The sequence below is a fragment of the Tursiops truncatus genome, chromosome 11, assembly GCF_011762595.2.
Source record: "Tursiops truncatus isolate mTurTru1 chromosome 11, mTurTru1.mat.Y, whole genome shotgun sequence".
Lineage (NCBI taxonomy): Eukaryota > Metazoa > Chordata > Mammalia > Artiodactyla > Delphinidae > Tursiops > Tursiops truncatus.
Genome location: NC_047044.1, coordinates 57,126,895 through 57,147,189, shown reverse-complemented (window position 1 = coordinate 57,147,189; position 20,295 = coordinate 57,126,895). Strand labels below are relative to the sequence as shown.

Here is a 20,295-nt window from a genome sequence, read left to right as displayed (position 1 = left end):
GGAAGCTGGGAGAAAACATGATTCTTAAACGAGCTGCATGGGTGAAGGTGCCAGCTGGGTTCTATGTTGGCTCTTATGTCCATGGGGCAATGCACAGTCCCTCGCTCCACAACCTGGTTCTGGGGAAATATGGGGCCCTGGTCATCTGCGAGACGTCTGAGCAGAAAGCAAACCTTGAAGACCTTGGCCGCCGCCTTGGGCAGCATGTGGTGGGCATGGCTCCTCTCTCTGTTGGCTCCCTGGACGATGAGCCTGGGGGAGAGGCAGAAACCAAGATGCTGTCCCAGCCGTACTTGCTGGATCCCTCCATCACACTGGGACAGTATGTGCAGCCCCAAGGGGTGTCTGTAGTAGACTTCGTGCGGTTTGAATGTGGAGAAGGCAAAGAGGCAGCAGAGGCTGAATAGGTTCCAGAGACTTTTGGCCCAGGAGAAAATGTTTATTCTTAACTCTGGACATTATTACATTATTAGTTATTTCCTAAGCCTCTTCAAACCCAGCATTTGTTTTTCATTTGAGTTTATAATGAAATTATATACTTCATGGGTTAAGCTATTAAATAAAATTGTTATATAATAAAGAGAGTAGAATCTTTTCTTTGTTTGTGTAATGCTGGGTCTAGCTTTTTTGTGCCTGACTTGTGACAGGTTTTAGAAAACAACAGGTGGGTCTCACTGAAGTGACTGACAGTGTCTGGGAGAACAGGCATCACCAACTGTGCTGCTGCCCCCTTCAATGCAGATTTATTATGGTGTCCCTAAAATGTCTACCTTGTTCCATCCTACTCCTGTGACATAGAACTGTCTTGTTCGGTTTTGCTTTGTGACGCTTTGGACTATGCTTCTATCCTGGAACTTCCCCAGTTACATTACTTGTGCCACATGGATTCTTTGGAATTGTTGACTCAAACTTGGAGTTGTCTGGAAAATGTGGTTCATTTGTTGATGTCCATAGCGTGCTTTGAATTCTCTCTGCAGTGGTATACACATTGATTCTGTCCTCATTACTGAAATTAATAACACATGGCCCTGTTTCTCCTCTGGATAGCGGGGTGGGGATGGGTGGGGACTGAGGTTTCCTGGACAGCTGTAAGGCAGATTTTGGCATTCTTAGGTCAACAGGGATTCCAGTTATCCAGAGAGCTCACTCAGCAGTGTCTCTTTACTTGCCCAGTACTGAGACATTTCTCCCAGTAGAACAAAATAGTTATCATAATGGGCAGACCCAAAATACTGAAAAAAAAAACCTCCCTTTTGCTCTTACAGGCATCTTTATTTGAAAATTTCAGAGTCTCTGGCACATACAGTTCTGAGCATTTAGATTTTGACTTCAGGGTGTATATGTGAATAACTTCAGTGATTTGTGGGTTAAACAGGAAATACCGATCTTAAGATTTAAAACAAACTTAGGCCCTTGCCCCAATATTAAACACTTTAAACTTAGTTTTTTTGTTCTCTTACTTTTGACTTCTCCAGATTCCTGCAGTTTTAGTGCTTTCTGCTGAGGCCACAAAAATTAAAAAGTGGGTAGCTAACATTTTAGGTATATAACAACTAAGGAACACAGGGATGAGAAAAATGGAGAACATGCTGTGATTTGCAGAGCCTACTGTATCAACATTAAGTAGCTGGATGTTAGGCAGAAATTAGTAGAGAAATTCTTTCCCGGTACTGGCACTATCTGCTTTCTCCTGGGGTCTCGCAGTAGGCAGATGCCTTCTTGCCTCAGAAAAGCCCCTTTTCTTTCTTCATCTGGAGCTGTTTCCAGCCAGGCAGAGCAGCAAATTGCCCTCTTGTGATGCCAAACACAGAAACAAAGTCCTGTTCAGAGAGGTAATTCTAAGAGAGAAGACAAAGTTTCCAGTTAGAAGGAAGACCTAGCACCTGTCAGTGCTAACGGGGTCGGGGAAATGGGGCCAAGAGAGAGTCCCAGGTAGTTCCCTGAAAGGGGAAGTAGAATGATTTCTTCAGAAAGTTTTTAATGGACTTAAATTATTCATTGGAGAGTTCTTTGGCTTGTGGAGTCCCACCTTGGCCTCTGAAAGCCCTGGCTGGATTTGCGCACAGTCCCACCTGGCACCAGTGTCTTGCCAGAAGGACAAGAAATGGGTTATATATTATGTACAAGTTCTGAACATTAGGCTTTGGCTGAATGGAGAACTAAATCGATGGTTTTCCTTGCTTTCTGCCCTTATCTGCCATTTTTTATCTGGACATTTTCAAATGCAAGATCAGGTGGACCTTAATGAGAGCATAAAATTCTCCTAACATTTATTTATTAATGATTAATGAATATTTACTGTGCAAGTAAAATTATTAAGACATGGTCTCTGTTTTCAAGAAAGTTGCAGCCCAGATACTTAAGAGTTGGTTAGATAAGACACTGTGGAAAATCCAGAGGCCCTTCCGCTTCAAGGGGGAAATAAATTAGTTCATTCAACATGACTGTTAATTCAATCAGCTGAAACTTAAGGTGTGCCTGTGATCTGCTGGGCACCATTCTAGATGCTGAAAAGCTGAGAATGTGGGCGTGAACAAAACAGTCAAGGTCCTTGCTCTTGAGGGTATCACTGGAGTGGGGCAGATAGACGGTGACTCAGTATAAAGGGACTATAGGCGGTGAGGGAGGCAGTGTCGGGGTGGTCAGGGGAGGCCTTCCTGGGGAGGTGGCATTGCAACTGAGACCTAAATAGTGAGGAGGAGCTGGTTGTCTGATGATCTGGGAGAAAAATGTTTTCAGGCAGGAGCAATAGCAAGCATAAAGGCTCATGTTCGAGGAACGGAAAAACAGCCACTGGCTGACAGGCGGTAAGTGAAGAGGGTAGTGGTCTGTGAGATGAAGTCAGAGGTGGGCAGGGGCCAGATTGTTTGGGGCCTTGGAGGCCATCAGAAGAACTTTGGATTCTAAGTGTAGTGGGAAGCCATTCAGGGTGTTTTAAATAGAAAAGTATCATCTGTTGTAGAAGCCCATTGGTTGTTATGTGGGGAACAGATTGTAGGGCAGGGGTGGAAACCAGTTGGGGGCCTATGGCAGTGGTCCATGATGGCTGGACCGTACTGGCAGCAGAGAGATGGAGAGCAGTGAATGGAAGCTAGCTGATGGATTGATGTGGGAGGTGAGAAAAAAGAAGCAAGAAGGAGCCCTGGGTTTTCGGCTTGAGCTCCTGGGTGACTCAGATGTCTATTGAGTGCTTTACAGTGTTCCAGATCTGTCCTAGGCTGTATAGTGAGAAGATGCTTTACTCATGGAGAGCTCCACGTACATCAGATGCAGCCACTCACCTCCTTTTTGGCAGGGTTCACATCCTCAGGCAACTCCTGACTCTGATTTTTCAACAGAACTTCTACGGGGTAATATTTTGGCTCAGAATTTAGGGAGAGGGTTGTGTCCCTCATATCCTAGGGAAGATAAGAATGTAGACACTGGATAAGACTCTTCAGGTCTGTGCCGTTGAAGTTCTGTGTTTATAATATTTAAATTTTGGTTTTTACCACTTTATAATCATCCTTTAGAACAATGGTCCCCAAAACTGGCTGCATGTCAGAATCATCTGGGAATCTAAAATATTCAGATTTTAGGGTCCTTCTTGGGAAAGTGATTCAGTAAGTCTAAGGTAAATCCTGTATAGCCAGTTTGGCGTAGATGTTTTGCTTAAACATCGTTTAAATACTGTGATCACATTCCTTCTATTGGTACTTTTACTTGGGCTCTACATTTCCAGTCTTCAAATGACTTCAAATTCAAGTCCTACTTCTTTTAAATATTTTTTAAAGATGCTACATTGCCATTAGCTTTGGAATCTTGAGTTTGTACAGCACAAAGGACAAAACTGCCAGATGGTTCGGACAGTGGTGCCATGTATTTGTCCTGATGTTAAAGAGCTGTTGGACTCCTGGCCAGAAGCTCCACTTCTTTTGGCCATTAAAATAGGGGTAAAAGGGCTTCCCTGGTGGCGCAGTGGTTGAGAGTCCGCCTGCCGATGCAGGGGACACGGGTTCGTGTCCCGGTCCGGGAAGATCCCACATGCCGAGGAGCGGCTGGGCCTGTGAGCCATGGCCGCTGAGCCTGTGCGTCCGGAGCTTGTGCTCCGCAACGGGAGAGGCCACAACAGTGAGAGGCCCGTGTATCGCAAAAAACAAAAACCACCACCACCAACAACAACAAAAAAATAGGGGTAATGGCCTGAGTTTCTGTGGACGCCCCTGTCAGAAACTGATAAACATTATCATGTGGGTTAGAAGCTTATTATTTCTGAAAAATACTAACAGTAAGTTTAATCTGTCCTGAATGACAGAGAGAGTTGAATAATAAAATTTGGTTTTGTTTTCATTGTTTTTTTAAACAGCAAGTCTGTTCTAAATTCTGGAAGGCAGTAAAATAAGGAACTTGGCTCTGAGACCTGCATTTCTACCGATTAAAACAATCTTCATATCAAAATAGACCACCAGAGTCATGCTAAGAAGGACATGATAGGATTTTGGCCATGTTGCATCTGTAGCATTTACTGTTTCTCTCTGGCTCTGGTTGTCTGTGAATAGCTCCTCCAAGAAACTCACAGCAGTGATTCTCGTGATAGCAGCAGCGTCTCCCAGCTCTTCTTTTAACTGTTCATATGATTTCCCTGCCTGAAAAGAAGAAATAGAAAATACAGCATGAGATGCTGCTTATAGGGGAGGGACATGTCAGGCCTGGTCTGTACCCTCGAGAGAAGCAAAAAAGCCAGGGGACAGAAGACATTTCAGGATAAGCAAAAATGAAAATCCCCCCTTCTGGGTCTATGCAGGGTTGGGAGGTACTTAAACATGGTCTGCATTCTTTGCTGGTGGCCCCTCAATGCTCCATACTAAAAGCAGTTGACTAGGAGTCAGTAAACCTGGCTTCTTTCCACTGGTTAATTGTGACTTCAGACAAATAACTTCTCCTCTGAGATTCCTCATCTGTTAACACAGGAAACTGTTCCCTAGCTGTCAGGATGTAGAGCTCAAAAAGTAATGTGTGTGGATATACTTTATAAACTTTATTACTTTTTCACACACTGCTTGTTCCTGAGGCAAGCTGTGAATTCTCTAACTGGACTTAGTGCCCTGGTGGGCGCGAAAGAGAAGGAAAGTAAAAAGCGGGGAGGGGAGAGGGAGTGGGGGAGATGCGGTCCTGGGTTTACTAAGCCCTTGAGTACCCCGCCATCCCACTGAGCTCTTAGTGCCGAGCGCCCTGGCAGTAAGAACATCTTCCCGGTCCTCTCTGTTCTTACGCTCCAAATGTGAGGGTCCCAGGCCAGGAACCAGCCTGTGAATATGGGAGGCTCAAACCCCTGTTTAATGATCAGGATTGGTGTGCCGGTGTCGCGGCCGCTGGGGTGAGTGTGCAGGTACTCCTGGGCGGTAGCAAGAGCGCTCTCCTTCTCTGTGGCGTTGGCCTCAGCCCCAATCCACAAGAACACCTGTTGTGGTAGAGATTGACTATTTGTTATTGAGCTCATACCAAGGGCTAAGTATCAATACTAGATCATACGTGCTGCCCTGTCTTTACCTGTCAGCAGTTCACAGCCTCATCAGAGTAAAGCTTTTCTCAGATTCATTTTGATTTATGTATCTCCCCAATCTACATCTCCAGTCCTGAACTCTCTGTCTCTGAACTTTAGCTTCCTGGATCCAGCTTCTTGCAAAACACCTCCTCTTGGCTGACGCCAAGCACATCAAGTGTAACACCCCCCAAATGTAGCTCTTTTCTAAACTTGTATCTGTGTCTCCATTCTTGGTGAATGGTGTCCATTCAGTCACCCAAGGCAATAACCTGGGAGTCATCCTAAATGCCTTCCATAACACCAGGACTTAGCTAATTTACCTCCTATGCTTTTGTCCAATCTGTCACCATCCCTCTGTCTCTACTCCACAGCTCCTGTGTGGGCCAGCAGCTGCTCTTACTGGACTAGGACAGTAGTCTGCTGATTGGTCTCCCAACATACAGTCTTTTTCCTCATAAGCCATCCCTCCTCTCCTACACTCGCCAGAGTGATCTATCTAAAGCACAGTCTGACCATGTCACTCGCCTGCTTAAATTTCAGTAGCTTTCCCGGATGAATTTCAAACTTCTTGACGTGGTAGGTAAGGCCCACCGCTACTTCTTTAGCTCCACCTCTAGCGTGCTCTTTAACTCTGTCCTGTGCTCTGACGATACTATTTGTAGTTCCCTGTATACTAGACTATTCATGCCTTGGTTTTCCTTTGCCTGAATGCCCTCTACCTGATTAATGCCTGTTTATCCTTTGAGTCTGGGAGCCATCTCCTCCAGAAAGTCTTCACTAAGCCCCTAAACTGTGTTGAGTGCCCCTTATTTGTGCTCCCATGGCACCTCATACGTACCTCCCTCATACTAAAATGATGTTTCTATGTCCGGTCTCCTCCACCCCCGCTCAGCCTGTAAACTCTGAGAGTAGGATGAGGCCCTTGGCCTTGGTGACACCACACCCAGCACAGTGATTAGAACAGACAAGGTGTTGAGTATGTTTGCTGAGCAAAACTGAAGAAAATGGGATGTGGCGAAGGGGTGGCCTTGAAGATACGCTTTCATATCCCTTTGTTCCCTAAAAGGCCCATATCCCTGGGTGTGGAGCCTGCTGCCCTTGGTCCTGAGAGAATGGAGTGCGTGATGATAGGATGGCATGATTTTCCTAAAGCAAAGTGGGAAAATTCCCAGGATGGTGAGTTTTAAACAACCTTCTATTCTCTCCAGCCCTGGCAAAAAGCAGGTTCTTCCTTTGGTCACCACTGACAAATGTTTGATTGGCTTGGGGATGGTCCAGGGCTACCCTGGCTTTATCTGGGGGGGTTGGGGAGAGGTACTACACAAAAAATAGCCTAAAGCTTGAGGATCTTTGTCATTTGTTCTAAGCTCTCTGGCTGTCTTACCTGGTCCCAGGTATCCAGGAGCATCACGTCATCTGGGTTCAGGTCATCCTGGGTGAAGTCTGTGATCTCAGTGACAGTGAAACGGCCAGTCTTATTGGAACATTCAAAGAGACGGGACTGGACATCTAGGATTTCCTGCTGTAGTCTGCAATACAGTCCATTTAGTAGAGGAACTGAGCTGCTTAGAATCATGTGCTGTTCACAAGTCTGTAGGCAGGGGGAGCCAAGAGGAGGGGATGCTGTGGTCCTGTACCTTTTGTCATTGGCATAGGGAGTTTTTCCTCCCAGCACGTCCCAGAACTCAGCTGGCTCCTGGCCCTCAGCCACTGTGTTCTCGGTGCCATCACAGAGAAGCCCGGCCAGCTCCTTAGCCATTGCCCGCTCATCCCCACTGGACCCCTGAGAGTGGGGTGGGGAGAACACAGATGTTAGCTGCACACAGGCACATTGATGTGGGAAAAAAGTGTCTGAGACTAATAGCTCAGTGCAGCCAGGATCATCTACCAAGCCACAGTACCTCAGGACGGGGAGATAGATAGGTTTGTTCTGGTGCTGGGAAGGGCAGGGGGCAAGGGGCGGGGACACGGAGGAAAACAGTGGTGGCAAAGGACAAGACTAAACTCTGAAACCCACAGTGGATATTGACAAGTCACCTTTGTTTTGCTTTCAGTTGGAATTTTAGCACCTACTTTTGACTATTTTTTAAGAGAAAACTTAAGTGTATTTTAAAAATTATATACAGGAAAATTCACTCTTTTTGCCGTAGAGTTCTATGACTCCTGACGAATGCATAGAATCATGCTACCACCACCACAACAAAAACAGAACAGTCATCTCACCACTGCAAAAAATTTCCCTCGGGCTACCTACCCCTTTGTAGTCAAACCCTCCCTGAATCCTTAACCTCTGGCAACCACTGATCTGTTCCCCATCATGATAGTTTTGCCTTTTCCAGCATGTCATAAATGGAATCATACACTATGTGGCCTCTGTGCTAGTGCACTGTGCACTTAGCATAATGCATTTGAGATTCATCCTTGCAGTTGTGGGTGTCCACAGCTTGTTTCTTTCCATAGCTGAGTAGTATCCCATTGTATGGATGCACCGCTGTTTGTTTAGCCATCCTCCAGTTGGTTTGCTTCCAGTTTTTGGTGATTACAAATAATGGTGCTATAAACATTTGTGTACAGGTTTTTGTGTGAAGATAGTTTTTTATTTCGCATGGGTACATACCCAGGAATGGGGTTGCTGGGTCATAGGGTAAGTGTATGTTTTATAAGAAACTGTCAAATTGTTCTCCAAAGGCCGTATTTGCATTCCCACCAGCAATGTGTGAGAATTCCTATTGCTTCGCATCCTCACCAGCACTTGATATTATCTTTTTTTTTTCAGTCATTCTAATAGGTGTGTAGTGGTATCTCATTGGGGTTTTCATTTGCATTTCCCTAATGACTAATGATGTTGAGCATCTTTTCCTGTTCAATTCTCTTTTGCAAAACAATTTTAGTGCTTTCTAATGCAGATGCAATCTAAATTGACAAAAATCACATTTTTAGTGTTTCTGTTCAGTGTTCATGGCCGTCCTGTTACAGTCCACCAAACTGGTGTGGAAAGATTGACTTATCCAGCCTGCGTCCAGCCTCCATGTGTTCAGAGGTTTATGGAGGGTCTCCTGGACGTAAGCAGTGTGTTAGTGAGTTTCTAACTGGAGGCCTAATTGTGGGGAACATTGTCAGTCCCTTTGAAGATCCTTTAGGAAAAGGCTCCTTTTCTTGAGGACTGCTCCAGCCCACTCTTTAGTTCCTTTGCCCTTGCTGACAGGAGGGTTGGTGCAGCGCTGGGCTCTGAGGGGCTGGTATGACCACTGGGCCAGCCATCCTACCTTGCCATACCACAGGTAGTGCTCTGCCTGGGTCCGCAGCAGAAAGACATCATTGGAGTTCAGGGAGGAGGTGAAGGCTGGAACCTCCACCGCTTTGGTGTTAGATTTGTCATTTCCTTGAATCTGGAAGAGGCTTACTGGAGGATCGGGCTCGGCATTTCCCTTCCTGGAAGTCCCACCCTAGAGAGAGAGAAAAGCAGCGTCTGGAACTAAGGTGCACCATATGCGCCGGGCACTGGGCTAGCATTGTGGAGAACATGGATGTGTTTGACACCGTCTTTGCCCTCAAGGAGCGTCTAGGCTAACTGGGAGAGGTTGAGGTGAGCTGGAGTTATGGTACCAATAGTATTCGCTTTCATTATGAGACCCTGGTTATATGCCAGGCTCTTTGCTGGTGCCTTATCTACATCATCTTATAGATCCTCATAATAACTTTGTGAAGTGGGTATTATTATCCCACAGTGCAGATGGGGAAACAGGCTTAGAAACTTGGCTAATAAATGACAAGACTAGGACTTGACCACAGACTTGCGTATATCAAACATGTGACATTATACATTTGGGGTAGTGCTTCAGCCAGGGCTTCATGGAAGAAATGGAACTTGAATCTGAAGGGGCACATTCTCTGGGGGAGGTGGACAGGTAATGATATGGCACATGTGAGGTCTAATGAGGACACCCACCTGACTGGCGTGGAGTGTGTAGGCTAGGGAGCTGAGGGTGATGTGCCTGCACAGGTAATACGGGTCAGATTATAAAAGACCTTGAACATGAATTAGGCAGTGGTTTGGACTTGAAGCCCTAGGCAGTCGGGATTCACTTCAGTGTCTTAGAGAGATTCACCCGCTTCTTGTCTATGTCTTCCCCAAGCCCTGCTTTCTACCCCTCCTCTCCTCTACTGTAGTCTCCTGCTGACCTGCTGGTTCTGAGCATTCTGCTTATGGTATAATTTTATCTGAGGGCTCTCACCTCAAAGATAACCAGCTTTCCTTTGAAGATGGCCATGAAGTGGCGTGGCTCCTTCCCCATGGTAACCCGAACCTGCACAGGGGCCCCATCAAACTGCCGGTCCACCGCCACCGCCTGGTATGCCGAGGCTGCCAGCTCATCCTGTGAGGCGTGGCGGCCCTGTAGTGGTGAGCGGGTGCGATGGGTCCCTGCTACCCCCGGCCCTAGCTCAGTGGCCAGAGGAGGCGCCAGGATCCAAAGCTGAGAGGCTGCCCCAGGCCTACCTGCCAGATGTACAAGATGTAGTGCAGCTTCCCGTGCACCTCGTACGTATAGAGAACCAGATAGCAGTCTCCCCCATAAAAGAAGCCATACCGCTGATGCTCCACGGGGACCAGCTCTAGGTTTTCAATTCTCCAGACCTAGGCATAGAAGGAGACACAGTTCCCCAGAGATGGGAGTCCTGTGAAGAAACAGCTACCTGGAGGGAACTGGGCCATGCTTAGCAGAGAATCCAGGTGGGTGAGGCACTAACGTCCATTCAAAGTATACCTTCCCGCTCTGGTGCTTCTTTCCAGTGGTGAGGGCTTATCACATTTGCATGATTTGAATCCCAAGAACTGGATCGTCCCTGGTCAGATGCATCCCCATCATGGCTCAGAGATGATTTGAATATGTCTGCCAGGTGAGTTATTGATAGCACACTGGAGTATCTACCTTTCACTTATGTGAAGAATTGTGGGAAAACCCTGCAGACTCAGACACCTCTTTGAATAGTCCTGAGGTGCCAGAGGTGGAAAGGAAAGCAAAGCAGACACGGAATCACGTGTCTCTTCCGTAGAGCAGAGCAGCCAGGAGGGCCAGTGCTGCCGCCTGCCCTGGGATGTGGGTCACTGGGCTTACCTCAACGTTGCCGTTGCCGTCGTCGACCATTCTTTCCTGGGCTGCCACCTCTGGTTTGGTGTGCAGCAGAGTCACATCAAATTTATCCTGGGAAACGTTAGCTGCACGGAAGGGGTTAGGAGAAGCCAAGTGAGCAAAAAGCACCTGTGCCTGCCTTTCTACAGAGTCCCGGCAGTGAAAACACGATCTGGGGGCAATCTTACCGATTTTACCAATGCTGCACGTTTTCCCCAGACCCACGGTCTGTTCCTTCACTGACCACTTCTGGAACAGCTGCTTGAACATGGCTGACTCGGCACCGTCACTGACGGTCTCCACGTTGGTACTGCTGGGGTAGCCCTTCATCTTGATGAAGTTCTGCGGGTGCCCCCCCGCCCCCAAAGGACAGGTCAGTCCGGGAGTGCACTGGGCTCTTGACTTGGCTGGTGATTCAACCCTGTGAAGCCAGTTGGTAGGACTGTTCCCTTCTCAGAGTTAGAGTCAAATTCTAACTCACTTCTGTCTAGGGACCAAGTTACCTGCCTCAAGGAAAGGACTGAGTAGAACATTCTGACATCTCTTCATTGGCCTGTCATGATTATTACTGATTTTTTTTTTTTGTAAGATCCTCTATTCTGTGTTCCTTCAGCACTCCTGTACTCTACTGACTTTGTATCACCTTCATTTGCCCCTTTTTTGCTTTGTAAGTGCATCCTGCCTGGTTCATCTGCATGGGTCTGCACAATGTCATAAGCTCCTTGAGGACAGGGCCATTGACCTTGATATGTGATACCTCCTTCAATAATAACAGCCACCTTTTACTGAGCAGGTGTGTGTGCCAGGTATTGTTCTGAGTGCTTTATAAATGTTACTTAATCCTCACAACCACCCCAGGAGATGGCATTAAACCTGGATTTGAATCCCAGTTTGTCTGTCTGACTTTGAAGTTATGTATGTAACTGCGATGTTCTATGCTCTGGTGCCTAATATGGCTCTCTGAGCACATCTGATGTGTTATGGACAGAATTTTTTGGACAATATTGCACATCCATAGCTCCTACCAGAGCTTTAGACATGGCCATCTGTTTCTCAACCTTTGTGGCTCCTCTTCCTTTCCACACATAGATCTTGGTTCCACTTTGGTCCAGGATGTAGCAGTCCTGAAGCAGACGGTCAGGGATAAAAGTGGTTACTCCTGCCCAAGACCATGAGGAAGGCCTTTCCCTAGAGTCTGCCTCTGAAGCCAGGTCTGGCTACCCCAAGCCAAGCCCACCCAAGCTCTACTTACATCATGGTTCAGTAAGCCCTGGACCAGAGGCCTCGTTGCTACATCTGTGACCGCCAGCTGCCCAGCTGAGTCTGAGACACTAGAGAAGGGGAGAGGTTAGCCTGTACCTTCTCTTCTACAAAGCATCGTGTAGTCAATCTGATATTTCATGGCTTTGTCTTAGAATGGAGTTTCTGGGTAGAGTTCAACTTCTTGTGACAGGCATGGCTTGAATGCAGACAGGAATGTGATGGACTCTGTTCTGTGGAGGAGACTTTTGTGCATCTCTCTTCCGAACGTTATCCTGTCCACATCCCTAGGCACGTATAGATCTGAGCAAAGAAATGGTCTCCCCCAGAGACGAGGAAGAGTTGCTAACAAGAGCAGATGGTAGCTGCTCGGGGAACACCGAGCTCCTTATAGAAGCTGCATTTGAAAAAGACCGAAAGAAAGCCAGTCACTTGCGCCCCAAACGAGGAGCGAAGCAGAAGTTTTCTGGGGGGACACCTTCCCCCTACCCCAGCTTCCAGCCAGCAGCCAGGCTTAGCTACTCACTGATACAGCGTGATATTTGATTTCTGCTGCTGATCTGTGATCTCATCGGGGACCGCAGGCTTGATAATGGAGTGCTGCCCGAGGGTGTCCTGAAGGACCTTCATCAGCTCTGGACTGGCCGCCTCCTTGTCTCCCTCGATCACTCCTATTTCAGCATGGCCCCCTCGCTCCCTGTCCCGAATATGCTTTGCCAGGAGCATAGCCTGTAAAAAAGCCCGAGGACCGGAGGAGCAGCCTGGATCCCAGACACAGAAGTTACCCTGATGCTGAGTCGCAGGCTCACATACGTGGCCTGTCTCTGAAACAGATGCTGCTCAAAGGCAGGGGTCTGGCTTGAAGGGCAGGAAAGAGCCAGCGAGGAAAGAAGAAGGAAAGGGCAACTGAGGGAGTGCAAGCCCGTGAGGCCCCGCGGCGGGTGGGGGAGGGAGCAACAGAACAGGCCACACCTTCAGACGCTCCCTGCTGCTGCTCTCTGGGCCATTCCACTGGATGATGACCTTCCCAAGGTCCAGCAGGAAGACATCACCTCGGTTAAAACTGTCCCAGCTCATTTCCACCTGCAGGGGAGAGGTAGACATTATGTAGGAGGAGTTCTTAGGTGCTAGGCGGAGAGGCCCTGGGCCCAGGACAGACAAGGGGCAGGACTTACCTCGGTGGCCCTGATGTTTCTCTTCCCCTTCACGTGCAGCAGCCGCTTCACATCGTAGGTATTGGTCTCCACGTGCTTCATCCCGGAGGCCACACCCCCCTTCTTGTAGCTGAGGGAACATCCGTTATTTATTGAGCACCTGCTATGTGCTAGGTACTGGGGAGACAGTTGTGGATCACACACATGCAACCTCTGCCCACGTGGGTGACGACAGTAAATGAGCAGGTAAACATAGATGCTGGTCACCACTGCCACAGAGGTGCACTCAGACAGCATGTTCAGGGCAGTCTTCTCCGAAGGACTGACATTTGAGCTGGGATATTAAGAGTAGGAACCAACCACCAGAGGACTAGTTCTCCAGACAGAGGGTGCATCACTGATGAAGTCCCCAGAGCACAGAAGAACTTGTTTTGTTTCGTTCTAGAAACTGTGTGAATGTCGCGTGTGATGGGGAGAGGGGCACAAGTCAGGCGGGAGCAGAAACATTAATGACACCGTGGCCTTAAAAACCATCTCACTCCAAGAATCCGCTCTCCCGCCCCTGGCCCTCACCCCAGCCCAGCCTCCCCCAGGGGTCCCATACGTGAAGGGCACGCAGAAAGCCACGGGGAGCAGAGGGTTCCTTGGTGACTCAGTGTGGTGCTCTGTGCCCAGTAGGTCCTCAGTGGGGACTGCTGACCTGCAAGAGGCTGGCCTTGGACCAGCCTCAGAACTCTCAAGCTCATTGGAATTCCTTTTTCTTTTCAATCTCAAGTGCAAAGTTTTGAGGTAATCAAGCTTCTCAGTTCGTGGAAGGTTTTCACCATTGGCCTTTATTGAGACCCCTCTCTTGTAGTAAGTATTTATGTGTTCCCTTTTATCTGCATACCCTACCCCCCTTTCTCTCCCCGCCATAAGCATCCATTCTAACAGTTTAACATCAGTCTTTTTATTTTCATTCTGGTAAAATGTGGCCTGTTGTTTTGAGTTTATGTACTTTTTTTAAAACAGAGATTGGCATTCTGTTCTATATTTCAAGCCTGTTTCTACCTGTGCTCCCTAAGCCCCATGTTTTTAAGGTCTGTCCACATGTCAGATGTGCCTCTAATCTGTTGCTTCCAGCTGTGGCATTGTACTCCGCTGTGTCGCGGAGTTTTTCCTGTCCACATTGCCTGCAGCTTCCCACCACCACTAATGTGAACGTTCTGGTTCATGTGCCCTTATGGACCTGGGAAGGTGAGCGCTCCTTTGGGTCACACGCCGGGGGTGAGATCTGCCCCAGTGGCAGCAGACTACTCTCCGGAATGCTGGGCCAGTTCTCACTTGCGCCAGCAGGGCACCTGTCTCCCCAGAGCTTCGAGGACACTTGGCGCCTCTCAGCTCTCTGAGTTACTCTGCTCTAGTAGGCGGAAATGATGGCTTTGTTTGGATTTGCATTTCTCTGATGACTTTCTTCATATACATTTTGGCCCTTTTGGTTTCCTCTTTGGTAAACTGTGCTTACGTCCTTGCTCTGTGCATAGCTACTCACATGATGCCCTGCTTGAAGTAGCCGTGGAAGGTGTCGGACTCGTGGTACTGGACCTCCCGGTGCTGCACAGGGCTGCCCCCCAGGTAGTCATCCAGCTGCGTAGTGTAGATTGCTGCGCAGCTCTTCTCATCCTGCGAGGAGTCCTTCCCAATCCAGAAGTGGATGTCCTGGGAGAGGATGCTGCCCACTCTCCGGGTCTGGGATGTAGTCAGAGAGATCAGGTCAGGGGCCAGCTCACCTCCCCTTCGCTGCTGGCCCTTCTGGCGTGGGAAGAACGTGGCCTACGGTGACTTGTGTCCTGCCCTTGGCAGGCTCGGGGCCTCTCCCTCCCTGCAGTGGCCTGGGTGCAGACCTCCTCCGTGGCTCAAGCCCTGGCAGCGCAAATCCCTCCCCACATTTGGGGAATGTTGACAGCTTATTGTTCTCAAAATAAACAGAGACCAATGGGGATCTTTTCCGGGTTGGACTGCAGGCTTTTCTTGCTGCTCTTTCGCACCCCTGCACTTGCACATCTGGCACAGCGCTGCTGTCCATCTGCATGGCTCTGTCAGTGCTGTCCACGTGGGAGATTGTTTCCTCCGCTAGATGAGTACTTTGAGGCCAGAGGTGGCCTTGTTTCCACCTGGCCTTCCTTCACAGCACTGTAATCTGGGGTCTGGGTCCCAGAGGGAGAAGTGCTGCTGTAGGCGACTCGCTGAGGTTCAGACTGAGGGCCACACCCATACCCTCTGATGCAAAATTTAAAACCCTGGCCTAAGAAACCCTTTGATAGTCAAACTGGAGGCCTGTTCTATATAAAAGCGAGGAAGAATCAAGATGGATACCAGATTAACCTCACGGGCAGATCTCCCAGTGGGGCCCCAGAGCTGGCTCTCAGGGGAGCAGCTCATGGGAATGGGGGGCATGGTGCTCACCGAGAGGATGATGTAGCAGTCCCCCTCATAGAAGGTGCCGTGGGCATTCAGGGGCACCAGTGCCAGCTCCATTTTCTGGAAGGACAAGGGGTGTGTATAGGCTGCATTCTCTCCCTCCTCCCCCGACCCCCCCCAGGCCTCCCCCTGCACGCCGTCACTTGACACAGGCGGCAGGGGAGAGTGGGGAGATGTCCCCATGGGGCGTAGCGGCCAGCCACAGGATTAGCGCGGTCACCCCTCTGGCTTCTGCTGAACTCCACCTGCCTGGCCCTGGGTCTGGATCCGGGTGCCTGTCCTCACCCCATCCTCCTCGCACCGCCTGCCCAGCCTCTTCTTGCTACACTGTGAAGAGCCTGTGCGCCGCCTCAGTCCTTTGCAGAGTTGGGTGTAAGCCCTCAAGTAAAAGCCCATCTCTGAGCCGCTGCACCAGAGTGCCTCAGCGCTGACTCTGACCACCCAGAGCTGGCCAAGTTCTGACAGAATGGGGAGCCAGGATTCTGTGAGGCTCTGGGGGGGACTGCCAGCCATGTGCAGGCTCCCTGCCAAGGGCTCTGTATTTGGAGTCTGGGTGGGAGCCCTGATGCACCTGTCACCAGCATGTGTGGCTCGTCCCAGGAGAGCCATTCCCATGGCCTCAGATGTGGACTTTCATCATACCTCCTAGTAGGTAAGCCTGCAGTCATGTTTGAGTGTATTCTGTGTAAAATACGTGTTAAATGTAAAAATGTTAAATATCCCACAGTTTGCGTAACTCTTCTAGTACCTATTAGTTTTTAAATCAACCGGGAGCCTTAAAACAGTGGGTGTGACCTGGGCTCTCACAAGCTCTGAGCTGCTTGCTAGGGGGCTGTGGCCCCCCTCGTGGTGGAGGATGGTGAGGTGGGGCATCACCTCTGGGTTTTCTGCAGCAGAGCCACTCACTGGGCTCAGAGCAGGGAGGTGGGGTGAGGCTGCCAGGCCAGGGCGGTTCCCAACTATAGACCGCTAGAGCTCGAGGTCAGCCAGAGGGGCTCAAGCCCCAAGTGGGAGAAGGGATGAGCAGGGCACCGATCTGTGCTGTACTCGCCAAATCTTCCTACCACCTTGCAGGAGCCAGAGTGCCCCGTGGAAGACAGGTTCCATTGTCCTGACAGAAGCGGCCAGGTGTCTCAGGGCTCCGTGGGTGGGCCTGGGCCCCACCCATCTCTCCAGGGCATTTACTAGAAGTGCAGATGGCTAGATAAAAGGCAAGCCTATTTTTGCTTTCCTCCACCTGTCACCCGCCTGCTCTGAGCACCCAGGAGGGGTCAAGGATCGGAAAATGTGCCCTTTGGAGCTGCCTCTCACTGTTGATGAACCACAGACAGGAGATCGAGGCATGTGGAGGGCCTTCAGCAGACCACAGTCTCCTGCCCCCATCCAGCCCAGCTCACCTTTATTCTCCAGGTGATGATCCCAGGGTCGTTGCCCACAGCCTGAAAGGCACTGCTCAGAGACATGGCGCTTGTCTTCCTGGGACTGAAACATCACAGAGCAAGCACGGAGATGACGCCTCTCACAGCAGTCATCCAGCCAGTTTTCCTCCTAACTCACTTCCCAATCTCTTGTCAGCCATCCTGCCAGGTCCTTGTGGTGCATCCCTGCACTATCTCACAGTGATGCGGAAAATGACTTGTCCAAGTTCATGTCGTAAGGCTGGCTGGCCCAGGGATCCCCACCGGAAATTCTGCTTCCCACTTGCCACTTTCCTTGTTAAGAGCTCTGATAACACAGCCATGACTATTTACTGAAGGGGTGACAAATATGCTAAGCCCTGTGTGGGTTCACTTTATGTTCTCTCATTTAATTCTCATGAGCTGAGTATATTTTCTTTGTCTTACATTGTGCGAAAATTGAGGTTCAGAGAGGTTAAATAATTTACTCAGTATCACTAGAATGAAATCCATACCTGATCTTAAAATCTGTGCTCTTTTCTAGTTTCTGTGATGTACTGCAGCCCTTCCTAACTTACGTAAATTTAGTGGCACATGGGATTGAAAAGCTTATGTCGGAATAACTATTTCCAAACTGGGTTTCCTTCTTTCATTCCCAGTCCCTCTAACTCTCCCAGACTCCCTGCTTGCCAGGTCCTCTCCACAGTCAACAATTTGAGCTTTTACTTCCCAGACTTTTTTAAGTAAACTATCCTAAAACTCAGACAACCCATTCTGCTTCTGTCACATGACTAATATATTCCCTGTGCCTCACAGAAGAGGGAAAGTAAAATGGCAGGGCTGGGCCTGGGACAAAGAGTGCAGGGTGCCAGCAGGGGCAGGTGGGCGTGGCCTGTGGGCAGATCCTCCCCCCTGGCCCCTCCCACACAGACCCAGACAGTCGTGCTGTGGCCGCCCACAGACAGGGTGGGGAGAGGGAGGAAGAGGTAAAGAGAAGTATGGATTGTGTACCATCTCTGTTCGAAGTGTGTCGAGGGTTATTAAGCACCTACACATGTCCATGGCCACACAGGCTTGAAATAATGAAAATTCCTGCCTGGTTCGTTTTTTTTTTTTTTTTTGCGGTACGCGGGCCTCTCACTGTTGTGGCCTCTCCCGTTGCGGAGCACTGGCTCCGAACACGCAGGCTCCGCGGCATGTGGGATCTTCCCGGACCGGGGCACGAACCCGCGTTCCCTGCATCGGCAGGCGGACTCTCAGCCACTGCGCCACCAGGGAAGCCCCTCCTGCCTGGTTCTTGCTCTCAAGGGGCTTGCAATCTGATTGATACACATCACTGATGAATGCTTCCAAGAGGCAAAGGAAAAAGGAAGGGCTTGACGAAGTTACATAGGATAAAGAAAAAGAAAAATAAAGAAAAAACAACCCCACCCAGAAAGGACTATCTGGGGTTTTGCTATTTGGAGGCATATTGTGCTTGTTAAGAGGAGCATGTCTGGCCATTCTTTTCTTAAGCCTTGGTGGATGAACCCAGGTTTGGAGAGTATGTGCCATTATCTAGTATGGACGTTGGCAAAAAAACAAAAGAAAAGACAAACAAAAAACTCTCTTTGTCTACTGCTACAGCAGGACTACAGCAGAGCAGTGATGTGGAGCTGCCAGTGTTGAAGGATTTAATTTGATAATTGGCACTGCCCCACCCTGTGCTGCTTAGAATTGCCAGGAAATATTTGTTCAGGTTTTCTTCAGACCCTAGATTTCAGTCATTAAAGGCAAATGCTGTGACCCAACTAGGGGAAGGGGACAAGGAATTCATTCCTTGGAGAGAGGTAAGAGTAAACCTGGTAAAAGTCAAACCAGCTGGCACTAATTAGAACTGTGAGTCCAGAGGCCAAAAGCAGTCCCATTTTCCAGCAGGGACTTGGCAATCAAAATGCTCACTGGGCCAGGGTCCCTGAAATGCAGGAGAGGACATGCTCAAAGCAGGGACTTTGCCATACTGGAAAACCCAGGAAATGTGATTGGGGGACTGAGCAAAGTCCCCCAAAGCTCAGTCTCTCCCTCCCTCCTCCTCAAGTCCTAATTTATCAACTCAGCACCCTTTGAGACCACTGCACAAACCGCTGGGCGGGGTGCAGTTTTGAAATCCCAGCTTAAAAGCTGGTGGCCCTTAATTCTTACCAATACTCCTAGGAATGGACCCCAAGCAGAGGAAGCTGGTGTAAATTTCTGCCTTGCCCCACACCATCTCTTTGAGATGGGTGAATCTTTCCAAGCTTTTGAAAGTGTGTCCTATGTTTAGTGGTCTCTAGAAAGCACCTCGACTTCTCAGCAGGAAGTTTGCAAAACTGGCCACAAACTCCTGGTTCAACCCTTTAAAAGCCTCATCCGAGAACACAAAGCCAAGGAAATTTTAATCTCCTCTCTTTTGTTTCTTTCTAGTTCAAGTAAAATTGCTCTATTGACGTGCATCCATAAACCATATAGAACTTACCTTGCCTTCGCTCTCAGCGGTCTTCCCAGTTTTCTGGCGGGTAAGCACTGTTGAGGAACCACCCAATGCTGGAGGTTCCAGGTCCTGCTGCCTTACCTTAGTAATGGCTGCGCATACACTGGGTTATATTTGCTTGCATTTGCATCCTAACTGCATTTTCCTAGTCCTGGCCAATCACAGCCAACCTAGCCCTGGGCTTGACTTATTCAAACCAGAGAGAAAGCTGTATCTGTTCCTATTCAAAACAGCAAAAACAAGAGCAGACTTTTAAAGGCTTCTTTTAACTCCAGCTCCACACCCTGATCTAATTGATTTTTTTAAAGTGCACAGCCCATCAATAATGCAGGAAAGAGGGTGGGAGGATATGAAATTTGCCATATTGTAGATATGAATGCATTACACCGATGACAGGAAGCAGGGGCTGGGGCTGCCCCCCGCCCTCCAAGTGCATGGGATGTCCAGGCTGGCAAGCACCTCCCGAGAAGCTCCTGGGCATTTCTCAGAGGGGAAGTCTGGGAGAAGGACCTGGAGTGAGTTACTAGGTCATTCTGTTTTGCCCCTTGGGGTCTCCCTTGGGGTCATAGATCAGCCCAGTCAATATCTGAGTGCCTACTATGTGCCAAGAACCATGCCGGGCTCTGAGTTTCAAGGCTCCTAGTTTGGGGAAATCAGTAAGGGGCACAGAAGGAAGACTCTAAATCCCTTGGGGCTTCTGGTTCCTCCCCAGAAGTCAACAGGACACCAAGCATATGCTTATTAAGCACCTGGATGGCAATGCGGTTGATTCCACATGGGGGCCAGGGAAGAGCTAATGTAGCCCGACTTCTGTAACCTTGAGCAAAATCCCTGTGCTGAGTGTGCGGCTGGTCCCCCA

At 49.1% G+C, this 20,295-nt stretch overlaps 2 protein-coding genes across 18 annotated transcripts in view; one reads left to right on the top strand and one right to left on the bottom strand.

The window, feature by feature from the left end:
* Nucleotides 1-20,295, top strand: part of TSFM (Ts translation elongation factor, mitochondrial) — a 37,272-nt gene that overhangs the window by 8,498 nt on the left and 8,479 nt on the right. The window contains exons 6-7 of one of the 12 annotated variants that reach the window (XR_004528923.1): nt 6,591-6,700; nt 7,675-8,100. The exons of 7 other annotated variants lie outside the window; for them this stretch is intronic. Coding sequence is in view for 4 of the 5 variants with exons in the window: in XM_004317843.4 (XP_004317891.1) it covers nt 1-407 (407 nt within the window). In the remaining variant the exon portion in view is untranslated. Of the gene's footprint in view, nt 611-6,590; nt 8,101-13,845; nt 13,926-19,369; nt 19,468-20,295 lie in introns of those variants that run through there. 4 more of the 12 variants (XM_019952539.2, XM_073788442.1, XM_019952537.2 and 1 more) reach the window with 4 other exon arrangements.
* On the bottom strand, nt 313-20,243 carry AVIL (advillin). 6 transcript variants are annotated; one of them, XM_004317840.4, is made up of 19 exons: nt 16,928-18,042; nt 15,516-15,590; nt 14,602-14,798; nt 13,092-13,200; nt 12,889-12,999; nt 12,443-12,645; nt 11,909-11,987; nt 11,682-11,780; nt 10,845-10,998; nt 10,642-10,742; nt 10,023-10,160; nt 9,760-9,918; nt 8,791-8,970; nt 7,162-7,307; nt 6,909-7,053; nt 5,252-5,440; nt 4,557-4,625; nt 3,282-3,398; nt 313-1,838 (listed from the first exon to the last, which is right to left on the bottom strand). In XM_004317840.4, the coding sequence occupies exons 1-19, from the start codon at nt 16,991-16,993 to the stop codon at nt 1,725-1,727; spliced, it is 2,451 nt and encodes an 816-aa protein (XP_004317888.1). In that variant the 5' UTR covers nt 16,994-18,042; the 3' UTR covers nt 313-1,724. The 6 variants fall into 6 exon arrangements, with proteins under 6 accessions (XP_004317888.1, XP_073644539.1, XP_033722266.1 ...); XM_073788438.1 differs by adding an exon at nt 19,422-20,243 and having other exon boundaries at nt 6,909-7,307; nt 10,642-10,998; nt 16,928-17,012; XM_033866375.2 differs by having other exon boundaries at nt 15,516-17,000.